General features: G+C 36.0%; 1 protein-coding gene and 2 long non-coding RNA genes across 4 annotated transcripts; all 3 read left to right on the forward strand.

The window, feature by feature from the left end:
• Nucleotides 1–412: 412 nt before the first annotated feature.
• Nucleotides 413–887, forward strand: LOC130973539 (uncharacterized). The gene is made up of 4 exons (XR_009084174.1): nucleotides 413–468; nucleotides 556–621; nucleotides 700–768; nucleotides 844–887. It is a non-coding gene; the product is annotated as an uncharacterized LOC130973539 (long non-coding RNA).
• Nucleotides 888–1,012: 125 nt separating this feature from the next.
• LOC130973258 (uncharacterized) lies at nucleotides 1,013–2,038 on the forward strand. Of its 2 annotated transcripts, XR_009084092.1 has the most exons (4): nucleotides 1,013–1,045; nucleotides 1,588–1,653; nucleotides 1,737–1,832; nucleotides 1,958–2,017. It is a non-coding gene; the product is annotated as an uncharacterized LOC130973258 (long non-coding RNA). The 2 variants fall into 2 exon arrangements; XR_009084091.1 differs by having other exon boundaries at nucleotides 1,737–2,038.
• Nucleotides 2,039–2,143: 105 nt separating this feature from the next.
• Nucleotides 2,144–3,837, forward strand: LOC130974875 (uncharacterized). The gene is made up of 7 exons (XM_057899716.1): nucleotides 2,144–2,591; nucleotides 2,679–2,765; nucleotides 2,890–3,018; nucleotides 3,113–3,247; nucleotides 3,383–3,495; nucleotides 3,566–3,659; nucleotides 3,745–3,837. Exons 1-7 carry the CDS (start codon nucleotides 2,145–2,147, stop codon nucleotides 3,835–3,837), a joined length of 1,098 nt encoding a protein of 365 aa, XP_057755699.1. The 5' UTR covers nucleotide 2,144.
• Nucleotides 3,838–13,584: the final 9,747 nt, after the last annotated feature.

Consider the following 13,584-nt stretch of genomic DNA (forward strand, 5'->3'; position numbering starts at 1 on the left):
GAAAAAATGAAAAAAAAAAGAAAAAAAAGGAAAAAAATAAGAAATCAAAAAAACAAAAAAAAAGGAAGGCGAGTCCAACTTCGTCTTCGAAGACAGAAACTACTGACAGTGACACTTCTACCTCTGAGTCTGAGGCTCAAGAAGACTCAGAGGATTCAGGAAGAAAACACCCCAGCAAAAAGGGAAAAAAGTAAGAACCATACTTGGGTGTAATTTCTTTTTCGAGTTGGGTGTATTTTGTTTGATCACGTTGGGTGTATGTAGTTTATTAAGCAGCGTGTGTTTCGTTTGCTGCGTTGGGTGTATATTTAATATTCAGTTGGGTGTATCTTGTGAATTCATTTGGGTGTATTTTTAGTATGTTCTAAATGATGATTGTTTGCCTTCCAGAATGGACTCCAGAAAAAGAAACCAGAGGCAAGAGGAGTCAGATTCTGATTCAGAATCTGAATCTGAACCAAGTGATGAGTAATGTCCTGAAATTATTACTCCTTTCTTTTGGCTTCATTATAAAGATTTCGTGTATTAATTGAAGTGTCTATTATTAACTTATAGGAGTGAAGAATCATCACCTGCGGAGAAGGAGAAGAAAAAGAAAAAAACAAAAACAACACCAAAAGAGTAAGCACTTCTTTCATTAATATTCTGTGATAAAATTAATTTTTTATTTCTGATTGGTATTCTTTTTTTCCCACCCAGAACACAACAAGAAAAGAAAAAAGTTGTTGTGGAGGATTCACCTCCTGAAGAAGATCAATACTTTGACGGGTACAGTACCTCGTAAGCTATATTACGGTCTATCATCGTAATTATTTTTGTTAACATCTTATTTTATGAATGTAGTGAGAGATATGAAATATCAAGTGACGAAATCGATGAATGGCTAAAGGGAAACGTTGATAAATCTGCTGCGGAGGGGTATGTCTTGCGGGGCTATGTATTTGAGATTTTTGTGTGTTTTGTTTGCTAATAATTGTATCTTGTTTCGCAGGGAGAACCTAGCTGACCTACGATCGACAGAAGGTCGCTATGTGTCCTCTGAAACGTAAGAACCTTTATTATTTAATAAAATCTTGTTATCATGATTTGGATGTATTTTCTGGAAACATTTGGGTTTATTTTGTGGATCAAGTTGGGTGTATGTTGTTTACTAGGGATATTTCGTTTGTTTTGTTGGGTGTATATTGTCCATTCGGTTGGTTGTATCTTGTGCATTCATTTGGGTGTATTTTATACCTGTATCTTATTTTGTCTGAATAACATGAAATCTGTTTAGACTACCGGCTGTGAACTTGGGAAGTGATGATCCTTCCTCTCAAGGACGCACAGAACAGAGTAGCGTAAACCAGCCATCACAGAGCATGTAATTTCTCTTTCAAATAACCGTTACTTTTGTTCTTCTATTACCTTCTACTTCTAATTCTGTATATATTTTTTTTAGAAAAAAAGCCCTTTATTATTTTATTCAAGAAAAAAAAGGCAGCAAAAAAAAGCAAAAACTGCAACTATGTAAGTTCTCAAAAAACAAAGCCTGTCTTCTTTTTGAATTGTTCGGGTGTATTTTTGACCTTTTTTGGGTTATTTTAGGTTGAGTCCGACTGACTCGAATATGATGGTTGTGAGGGAACAAACACCGTCGGAAGCGCTTGCAATGTGAGTTTTCCAAGAATATTTCAACCTTATAACCTTATTATTTTCAAAGGCGTTGTTAACCTTTCATTTTTCTTCTTGTTTAGAGTCCCGATCCAGGTTTTTGTGCCGGCATCCCAAACAACCCCTGAGACAGATTTCGAACCAACCCCTATGCTACGGATTGAAGGGACTACAGAAAAGTAAGAAATAGTATTGGGTGTATATTTGTTTAGGGTTTGGGTGTATATTTGCATACAGTTTGGGTGTATATTGTTCCTGATCAATTTTTTCTTTACGCCATGATTAATTTTGTGTTACTGTGCAGCACTCCTGAATCCCCCAAGAAACTTCAAGAAACCACACCCACGCTTCCCCCAGCTCCAACTAAAATGTAAGTTCATCAGACTAAAATCAATCTTTGCTTATCATCCGTATATTATTATTCTTACTCTTATTCTTATACATCATGACACAGTCATCAAGCCGCAGAAGACGCTGCTGCCCTGTTGATGATGGTACGGACAGCAACCTATGTTCCTAAAACAGATTCAGGGATGCCATCATTCAGCCTTGGACTGACTGATTCAAGCCAGGAGGGGGCGTCAACGCAGGAGACAGAAAGGGAAAAATATCCAGAAACTGCAAGTATGCTAGAACAATTAGACACTTTGGTCCAAAAATTAGCAAGCAATGCGGCGAAGGGAACAAACGAAAGTCCACAAATTCAGAGGGAGACTGGGAGAGAAAATTCTGCAAAGTTTGAAACTCCAGGGGGAATAAATCAAATTACAGATGATATGAAACAAAAGTGCTACATCTGGGGGACGAGACTGAAGGAAGACGCAAATGGCAATACTGACGAGTATGAGGAGATTTGCAATCTGATTGGCAAAGGAGAATACATTTTGATCAGATCGCACCTTGCATCCCTCCAGGCAAAAAGTGATATAGAATCTCAGGTAATATTAGACTAACATTAATGTTTTTACACCAAAGTAAACTGCAATGTTTATTAATGTAAAATTGATTTCGGCATATATTTCTAGATTGTATCTGCCATCTGCCTCATCCTAATCCAGAAAAATGAAAAGAGGTTTCAGGAACAAATATACTGTCTCCACCCCGATATTGTGGTAAGTGTTACTTCTACGAACTTTGGGTGTATTTTCTGCATTGATTTGGGTGTATTTTTTGGGTTCGATTGGGTGTAAGTTGTGTATTTTCAGTATTTCATTTCTTGTTTCGCAATTCTTGCAGAGCATGGCACTTTCGGATCACCCAAAGGGGGAATTCATATCCCCGAAAACGGAAAAGGAATTCAGGGTGGAAGCCTACCCGAGTTTCATTCACTTCATAGATAGAAAAAAATTAAGTTCGCATCCATATGTAAGTTTTCGTTTGCTAAATTTGTTAGTACGCTTATTTATTTAATTATATGCCAAATAAAATAACACACTGTTGAAATGTGGCAATCCTTCAGATTTTTGCTCCTGTTTGCCACTCGGGACATTGGTGGTTATGGCTAATAAATACAACAAAGCGGAAATGTCAAATACTTGACCCGCTACACAAAAAAGCTCCAAGCGATGAGAGAAAGGACATTAATAAATTCACTGTAAGTTGCCTCTGTCTTCTTTACTTTAATAGATAGGTCTATTTCGAAGGTTGTGTTGGGTGTATATTTCATATTCAGTTGGGTGTATCCTGTGCATTCATTCGGGTGTATTACTGATTTGTTTTGGTATTTAAGGGATATGTATTTTCAAGATTGATAACATATGCCGGCGGGAAACCTCTGGAGAAAGGCGAGAAGGAAAAGGAAATTAAAGCATCATATGTTAAAATATCAGGGCAAAAAACAAGGTATAAATTTGTGAGTCTGAACATTAAACTTTCCTAAATGAGATTTGTAATTTATTTTCTTCGTTTTCAGCTATGACTGCGCTATCTACGTTATTAAGTGGCTTGAGTTAATTGAGCCGGAAAACATCAAAAAGGGGAAGTATGAATGGGATAATTGGTCACAGGTAACTGTCTTTAGAACTATATAACTCTGTATTACTTTACTGAATTAATATTGCTGTTTAAACAGAATATACTTTTTAATTGTAGGAGGAGGTGGACCACTATAGAGTGGAGTATGCTTCCCGGATACTATTCAGTGAGATGAATAAACAGAGAGATCGGGCAATTAGAGAGAAGTAGTGCTATAAGGTTGTCGAAGCCATCCTCTGTATTATTGAGTCCGTTTTGTCAGATTAATTCTGCTGATATAGAAACTGGGTAATCCAACTGCTGCGTAGTTTGTAATTTAAACAAATGATGTAAATATTTGCCAATTATCAACAACTTCTATTCCATGTATATTTTTTCCCATAGTTAAACTATCTGTGCTGGTAAACTGTCTGTGATGTATTTAAAAACTGTATTACAGGTGGTGAACGCAAATTATAAACTGTTACACCCAACGCAAGTCTAATAATACACCCAAGATTGCGTAAACTATACACCCAACTGTCTGCGCTGTACTCAAAATGTATGAATTACATGTACTAAAATATGAAGAAAAACATCAAATGAAATATACACCCATAACCTGCGAATTTTTACAGCTTTTGTTCTATATGTATCTATATATGTGTCTATATGTAAATTGTGAATTAACAAAAATACACCCAAAAGAAACAGAGCTTTTACACCCATATTCTATAAAACTATACACCCAAAGAGTTATCCCCTGCCGCTGGTACCCTGAGCTGATAATTCATAACGTGTCCTTGATATTGGTTGGAATTTGAATGCGCCGCTGATGCAGCATCAAACACGTTTATCTGAATATAACACTCACACATTAGCTAAACTATTAACGACAAAAATAAACTCAATTGCCACAAATTTAAAGAACATTTCCTTGTACCTCGCTTAAAACTTTCGTCTTCTCTTCTTTGTGGCATTTGCAATCTGTTTCTCTAGCTTTGAACCTAGCCTGTTTTTTGGACGTCCTCTTGTTCGAATCCTTGGCGGGCTTTGAAGCTCGTTAACGGATTCCAAGTTGGCGTCTTCGTGGGATAAAGAAGATCTCCCCTTCCTTTTGGCTTTTAATACTTCCATCTCGGCCATGACGTTATCGTACGTACGGTGTAGAATTGCAGTCAGCTCCTCCGATTCGGAGGCAAATTCGCAAATATTTTGCGAACGAAAAACCAATTGGTCGAACCTCTTACTTCTTGGCTCCATTAGTGGCTCGTCGTGGCTGCTCTTGATATGTGTGTGTCGCCTCTTTACCTTCTTGCTCCATCGTTCCAGTATATATCTAGGGGACACTTGGCTTACTTGTTCGAAGCTTAACACGCTTAGTGCGTGACGGCATAGTATCCCTCTCGACTCGAATAATAAGCATTGGCATTTTACCTCGGCTGCGACTGAGTCGTAGGTAACAGCGAACTTGTTGAATATTGAGCTGGAAACTTGTTCTCCGACTTCGTATATTGAATAGCCTAGAGCGGAATTCTTTAATCTGGTGATGCAATTCGCCTTTCCTCTGAATTGCGCTTGGACTTCCCTAAACTTTGCATGAGTGTACGCATCTTGAAACTGAGCTTCAATGGAGGATTTGGTTGCACACGGTATGACCATATGAAAATCTGCAGCGTCTGATTCTCTCTCTGCTTGCTCCCTGCTTCCGAGGCAATTATCGTATTGTTTGACGAACTGAATAAGCGAGCTGTTCCGGGTGATGTACTTGTTAAAAAATGAATGCATGCTCTCGCTCCTTTGTGTGCTTCTCATCCCTGCCCAGAAGTGGTGATCCAGATAGATAGGAACCCATATGTGACGGTCTTCGTACAGATCTGCATAAAACACCCAAACACAAACTGCAAAATACACCCGAGAGAATATACAATTTACACCTCTGCTGCAGATTTTAAAAACACATTACCTGAAAGCCACTTGTTGTTCGCAAGACCAAAATTTAGCAGAAAATCGTTCCAATTCCTATCGAATGAGTCTTTGCTATGAGAGTTCCAAACAACATGGCTCATTTCTTGTTCGATATCCGCATGTCCCTTGTACCCGTTTAATTTGCTTGGAATCTTTTTCATGATATGCCAAATACACCAGCGGTGAACTGTTGTTGGCATACAGGCCTCTAAAGCACTTTTCATTGATGCGCACTGATCGGTGAGAAACCCTTTCGGAGCGTTTCCTCCCATGCAACGAAGCCAGCATTGAAATAACCATTTGAATGATTCAATTTCTTCGTTCTTCATCAAAGAGCATCTGAGAAGTGTTGACTGACCGTGGTGATTCACCCCGACAAAAGAACCACAGACCAAATTATACCTGAAACAAATTACCATGGTCCAGAATGCAAAATCATTAGGTACACCCTAACAAATGCTTCGAATACACCCAATGAAACAGCCAATATACACCTCTGCTGCGGATTCGTAAAAATAAATTAATTTAGCATCATAAACAGGGACAGTTTGTTACCTGTTTGTATTGTAGGTGGTATCGAATGAAATGACGTCTCCGAAATACTCAAAGGCGGCTCTGCTTCTGGCATCGGCCCAAAAAGCCAGCTTAATCGATTGATCCTCCTCAAGTTCGAGCTCAAAAAAGAAATTCGGATTCTTCTCTTTCATTCTTAAGAAATATTTCCCAAATTCCTTTGCATCTTCTTGTTCGGAAACATTCCGCACTTCCCTGGTAATGTAATTCCTCACATCCTTTTCGATAAAGTTTAACTCACGGTGACCCCTGGCAGCAGCAACAAATGATTGGTAGGTTTTGCTTGGTCTGATACCAGCCTCCTCGTTATTCTCTATCGTACGACGAATGCACATGCTTAGTTCCCTGTGCTGTTTGAGCATCTCTGCTTTGCTTGGACAGCAGGGGTGTGAATGATCCAGCACAACCTTTGAAATGATCCAAGCACCGACATCCTTCAATGTGTGTATATAAATTCTTGCAGGACAGTTTAGACTGGCTGTCGGATTGGTCTTCTCGGTCGAAGATATTTTAGATTTCCATTTTCCCTCTCTGCTACATGTAATCAGTTGATTCTTAATCTCGTTTCCCTTCCTATTTGTGCACCGAACTCTTGTAGAGAAACCTGCAGCCTTGGCGTAGTCCCTGTAAAATTTTCCAGCATCTTCAAGGGTGGTAAAGGTCATTCCGACCTTCGGAACAAGCTCGTCATCAACAACCGAGAGAGGCTGCACAATACACCGTGTCAGACTGTAAATACACCCATAGATATGATTCAAATACACCAAATTATGTCTAATATGATACACCCGAGCCGCAACAACTCAACTACAGAATGACCTTTAAAGCCATAAACTGTAAATACTCAGGCTGCAGAATACACCATGTCAAAAACTAAAAACACACCCAATCGTGTCTGATATAATACACCTGAACAACAACAGCTCAATTAAAATAACAAAAAACCAGTAAAGTGTAGATACACCCATACTTCTAGCTAAAATACACCCAAAGAAGAATTGATCTACACCCGAGCGTCTGCTATAAATTCCAGGTAATTAGTCACAACTAATACATTGAATGGACAGATTCATGTTAACGTGTTACTTTCACAGTCAATGTTCAGCAATTTTTCAACTACACAATGCTATACCAATTACTGAAAGAAAAATCATACTAATCTTATGTAAATCAAACCTCAGGAAATTCGTTAAATTCAAACTCATAATCCACTTCGCCTGGATTCAGCTGACAATCAGAGGTTGAATGATCCATTATCTTCAAAACGAGTTCAAACTTTGATTTCAGAAAACAACAAATAAAAATAGAAAACGAAGGTCGAGTTGTAGAGAGAGAAAAAGGTAACGTAAACGAAGAACATACCAGTGAGAAAAGGACAGCAAAAGAACGATGGAGAAGAAGGAGGGAAGACGCGCGAGAAGAAGAACAACCAAATCTCAAAATATCGAAAACGAAGAAGGAAACAAATATTTTAAATTTGGTAGTTAGATATACGCGGGATGTTATATAGCGCGTGTAATCAACGTACGTGGAGCAGCGCGTATTTGTTTAATGTACTTGTAGAGCATACAAGCCCTAATGGCTTGTATGCAGAGCTTTTCCGTTTTAATTATCGATACAATTTTAAATTATGTTTCCAAATAGAGAATTACAATTTTCTTTTTAACTGATCAGTCAACAAAAAATTTAAAAATAATTATGTTTAACAAATTGAATATTGGTTAAAAATTTTGGTTGAATACTAATAAAAAAAGTTAGTTTTAAAAGTTTTTCGTTCAATGTTACAAAGGAAATATAGCTAATTCAGTTTTTAATAGTTGTATTAAAAGAGGAAAGAATCTGTTTGATAAGAACATTGTATCCGGATTTAAATTTAGTGGGATTCGGGTATATTATTAGAGATTTTAAAGGAGGTTGAATTTTGGGTTGCTCTAAAAGTTTTGTTTTTGGTCTATGGTCTATCATCATATGTAAATTATTTGTTCTTTAGAGAGGTTGATTTTATCTTGGAATTGTGATGAGAGATATTTTATGTAAAACAGATTGTCTTGACATTCTGCCCATCATGCATGATCTTACAAGTGCGTATTCATCTGAAATAACAAATTTGGTTCACAAGATTCAGGAGCTTTTGTCTCGTCCTTGGCTTGTTCACGTTGAAAGCAAATAAAGCTACGAATTGGATAGTTAGATATGGAGGCAAGAGTAATTCTAACAATGTTATTTGGTTTGAGCTTTGTGTTGATCTCTAGCAAATCATCCACTCGGATATAGGATAGTGTTTGCTTTGTTTCTTTACATGTTTAGACACAATAAAAAATGAAGAAAAGACACAGCGAAATGAAAAAGATGGAAAAATTAATAGTAAACATAGAATTGAGAGAAAAAAGATTTTTCTACTATGACCTCTAAAAAATTTATTTTTGGCAACCTAAGTTACTGAAAGAAATTATTTACTAGACCTTTAAAGAACTTATCTTTGACAATCTAGATCAAAGAGTGAAAACCGAAAGAACTAACATGCAGAATTATCTTAGGTTAGATCTTTCAATTTTCTTCAAGCAACAAGCAAAGTAATCACTCACTTCACTTGATCACACAATAAAAAATATGCATTAAGCAACTGAAAATCATTATTCATCAAAAGTTTATCAAAATGAGTCACAAACACTACAAAAAAAATACTGAGTACCATTGGATTTATCGGCAGATTTATCAATAAATTCGCCGATAACTAGTTTAACGGATTGAATTTGACGGTATAAACAGCACTGAAAAATTTTTACCGGCGGATTATTTCGTTCGATGCTAATTACTGGCGAATTTTGTGTCAGATTTTGCAACGAAATTTTTCAACGATAACTTTGGCACCATATTATGTTTTGTGGCATTCAATTATCATCGGATTACTCTAGCCGCTTCAGCTTCTCCGTCAGCTCTGACCTGATGGTAATGGTGTCTTCCACGCATGCAAGAAGCTCATTGTACCTCTGTTCAGACTACTGAGCTTGTTGGTGAAGCTCCTGTGTGAGCTTCTGCACCTCTTTCCTCAAGTCGACAACTTTCTCGGAAACGACGGGGCTAGTGGTAGAGGCAGAGACAGGTGAAGCCACCAATGTGGAAGTACAGAGGCTGTTGCCGAAGAACGACCCCAACCTTTAGACACGATTCTTGTAGGGTTCAGAGGTGGTCTCGCACCAAACTCTATCAGGATCTACGACTGAGGCACCAGAGCCGGGGTCATCCCTACTAGGTTGAGATTGCTAGGTCGCGGCCTCCAATCTTTGCATGTAGTCCTCCTGTGCAACACACGTTGTGATTAGAATGACAATTAATTGACTTTAAACCAAATACATTTTCAAACTTAGAATTAATTAAAACTCACATAATGAGTCGCAGACTGCTTATCAACAAATCTCTCCTTGTTGACCTTTAATGTGTGGGTATACTTGAAGGTCTATGCCAATGTCCTCTCACGCTCCAACGACTTAGACTACACATATTGAAACCAACTAATAAAATAAATCAAGTAACAATTAATTCAAGTAATAATTAACAAAGATTAGCAAACTACATACCAGCTTGCTCTTCGTCTTCATAAAAGTCGCCAACCCACCGGTATACTTCGACGACCTCGGCAAAGTCGTGTTAGTTCTGTTCATCAGACGGCGACACTTGAACCTCTCATCAGACTAAAATGGACGTCCAGTTCCTTCTTAATATCTGGACAAAGCCAAATTGTGAGATGGCCACGCCCTTGACAAACGTCCTGCATCATCTGCTGAAGTCGCCTAACTATCTGGTGATCGTAGATCTTCCTGATCAAGATATCATGTTTCTTATCCCATATAATTTCTCTTGCACAAAATAATTCAAAAACATTAGTTAGTCCAAATAAAATACAGTTAAAATATAGTTAATTGAACAACATTGGGTCTTACCACCCACTTTTGAAACCATCACTCTCTTATCTCAGCAAGGTTCTTCGTGTAGCTCGGTTATGGGTTGTCGTACATGGACTTAATCACATTGGAGATCTTCTGTGTACATGCATTATTTTTTGGTGCAAACCTATCAATGAAAAACTTAAGACTAGCAAACACATAAAAATATATAAAACTAAACAAATTCAAAATAGATTGCGGATAAAAGACGTTAAAATAATATGTACTTATACCTGCATGCCATCAGGCTAAATCTTCATTTGTATGATGGACAGTGATGGAGGGGCATCTAGCTAGGACGCATTAGAGGAATCACCTACCGTGGGCTCTGTCACTAGAGCTAGACAGAGGGGGGCGTAGCAGAAGGAGCCATGTAGTTGGGGTTTGGGATCATGATGTACTGCTGGTCCGGTGGACCCGCCTATGATGTCACAAGGGTCGACGGGGTAGTCGGGGTAGAGGGCGATGGCTGAGAAGTCCCTGGAATACCAGTGGAAACTCGCCCTCTACCACGACCACGAGACCCACTCATGACACCTCTGCTACCTGTCGTCATGTCTACAAAGAGAATACTAATTAACACTAATCAGCATATATACAACACAAATCTTTTAATATTTATATTATTTCAAAAAAAAATTGACATAACCTCCCCTAAAATTAGACATATATCCACGTTTACGGTTTTCACAAATCCAACTAACCTCAATCCACAACATCAGTCAAAATTCAATTAAATTCACAATATTTTCAATAGAATATATTAACTTGTTTATACTATTATACACATTTATAAGGGCATTATATATAATAAATATTTATAAAAAAACTCTTAATTGATTTATACACATATGTAAGTTTAGAAAATCTGAATCTATAATGTTTAATTTTTTCAAACTACCTTTTGGTAAACACAATCTTAGAGGTAGATATACTAGACTTATTCCTAAAACAAAACTTATAATGAGGAATAGATTTAAGTTGGAAGTAGAAATTTTTTGGTTTGACAAATTTTTATTCTTACTTCATAAGTTATGTTGTCTAATAAAATTGTTTAATGGAGACATTAAATTGAAAAGGCAACATTTTCGTTTGAGTTGTGCTAAAAAATTTCAACAAATGATTGTTATACATGTTCATTTAATCATCATGAGGTTTATTTTGCAATAATAACTTCATAATATATTACTTCATATTTATTTATAATAATTTGATATTTTTTATGCATTCATATAGATTAACATAATGAATACTCAATTAGAACTAATTCTTTATGTTCTCATTAATTCATAGAAGTTATTACATTGCAGAAATTGCAAGACACAAGTACTAGCACAGACAACATATGATGATTTAGGTACAATATATAATTAATATAATTTCTGTAATATTAATTTTATATCTTCAAATATCATAAGCAAGTAAATTAAACTTAATAGATGAAATAATATTTAATATAGTTACATAGAAAATGCTAATTTTTAATTATTTCGGCTTTAACGAGAAAACTTATCTTTATGGCCTAAACCCATAACGAAGAGTTGTTTGCCATATTTTTTCAATACTAAACATAAAGTCTCCACACTCATTAATATTCCATTCTTCTAAGACATGCAATTAACATATGATAGCCAATTCTACTTACTAACTATAAATTAACATGTAACTAAATCCTTAATTAACTTAAACAAAGAAAAAGAGTGATAATAGAACCTAAGTTTCGAACAGAAGAAGAAGAACTCATGAGAGAGAGAGAGAGAGAGAGAGAGAGAGAGAGAGAGAGAGATATGCAGTGACAGCGACAATCGTTGTTGGTGGAGCGCCGCAATGGTGCTGGACGGCGAGATACGAACAGAGAGGGAGAAAAGGAGTCGCAGCTAACGGAGGAAAATAGGAGGAAGGAGCTGGTTTCGGTGAGGAGGAGAGGAGGCAGCAGCGGTAGCGGGGCTAACAAAGTGGCAAGGAGAAGAGAGGGTTAGAGAGAGTGGGAGAAGAGAGGTTAAAGAGAGGGGGGTTTCGAAATGGAAGGGGAGAGGGTTTACGCTTCGAATTTTAGGGTTTGTTATCGTCGGATTTACTAGCAGATAAATCCGACAGTAATATATTGTGGGTCACCAAAACGAAGCATTTCACTAATTGGGCTTACTGGCGGAAAAATTCATCGGTAAATCGCACGCTACATTTCGAGCCTATTTCTTCCGTTTTTCTTTCGATTATTATCGGCGAATTACCGTTGAAAGTGTAAATCCGCCGATAATGATTTGACCTGACGAATTCAATACCAAAACCGTCAATAAATCCACCGATTAAGCCGACGCTAATGTGCGATGCTAAATTCGACGGTAAATCCAATGATATTCAATGTTTTTCTTATAGTAAAAGAGTGTTTAAATAGGTCTCTAACATATCAGCCTAAAAGTGGATCAATCAGATAAAATAATTTATCGGATTAGATAAGATAATTTAATTTAAATATACTAAAAATATAAAATAACAATTTAAATCAGATTTAATCCTATTGAATTAGATTATATTGATTTAAATTTAAAATTCCTAATACGAATACAATTATGTTGACTATCAATCCGGTGTTGTTTGAAAAAACCAAATACTTTCGGGTAGACATTCAAGTTGTTCAAGACGAACTGAACAAAAAGTTGCTGAGGTAGTTCCTATACCAAAAAGTGACCAGTTGCGCTAATTTTAACTAAACCATTAAGTACAATATCATTTGACAGACTCAAAACACAAATTCAAACTGGTTCCAAAACCACTCGAGTTTGAGGGGGAGGAGATATAAAGGGTGATTAGGCTTGAATCTTGGACAAACTTCTTAAGTTGACTACCTATAAATATATACCTCTCCTTTAGAGAATATATCATCAGTTCAATATTCACATTCAATTTTTCTAATTCACTAATTTATTTCTTTTCTTCATCACTAAAAAGACTCTGTTCTCACGCTCTCTCTTGTTTTCTCTAAAATTTGTAAGATCGTTTCAAAAATAATAATAGTAAATAAATATTATTTAGTAAACTATTTTTGCTAAGAATTTCGCACTTTCTTAATAAAAAAATCTATTATTTTTAATAAACAATCATATATAGGAAAAACATAATTTTAAATTTGATAGTGATATTCAACAAGATGTAATACATTAAAATTTTTCATGGTCAACAATATATCATATCAAATTTATTAAGACAAATTATTGAAAGCAATATAGAAAAAAAAAGAAGAAGCAATACTTAAATAAATAACAACGTCATATAAATTAAACGAATCAAATCAACAACGTTATTTAGTAACTATTGTTTTCCAAAAATAACATGAATATTAGAAATCAACCACGACATACTTGAATATATTATATTTATTATACATTTTTTATCAATTTAATTAATCAATAAAATAAAGTTTTACAACAGAATAATTAAATTTTTATAATAAAATAATCAAGAGTTTTTGCAAAAAATAATTAATTTTTTCATG

Source organism: Arachis stenosperma, chromosome 4 (genome assembly GCF_014773155.1).
Source record: "Arachis stenosperma cultivar V10309 chromosome 4, arast.V10309.gnm1.PFL2, whole genome shotgun sequence".
Classification (NCBI taxonomy): domain Eukaryota; kingdom Viridiplantae; phylum Streptophyta; class Magnoliopsida; order Fabales; family Fabaceae; genus Arachis; species Arachis stenosperma.

What these genes read in the sequence shown, in the direction of transcription:
- LOC130974875 (XM_057899716.1), top strand. Translation starts at nt 2,145, where the DNA reads ATGGTACGGACAGCAACCTATGTTCCTAAAACAGATTCAGGGATGCCA. An exon ending in AAAGTGATATAGAATCTCAG is followed by an intron (nt 2,592 to 2,678) that starts GTAATATTAGAC and finishes ATATATTTCTAG; the next exon opens with ATTGTATCTGCCATCTGCCT. An exon ending in AGGACATTAATAAATTCACT is followed by an intron (nt 3,248 to 3,382) that starts GTAAGTTGCCTC and finishes TTGGTATTTAAG; the next exon opens with GGATATGTATTTTCAAGATT.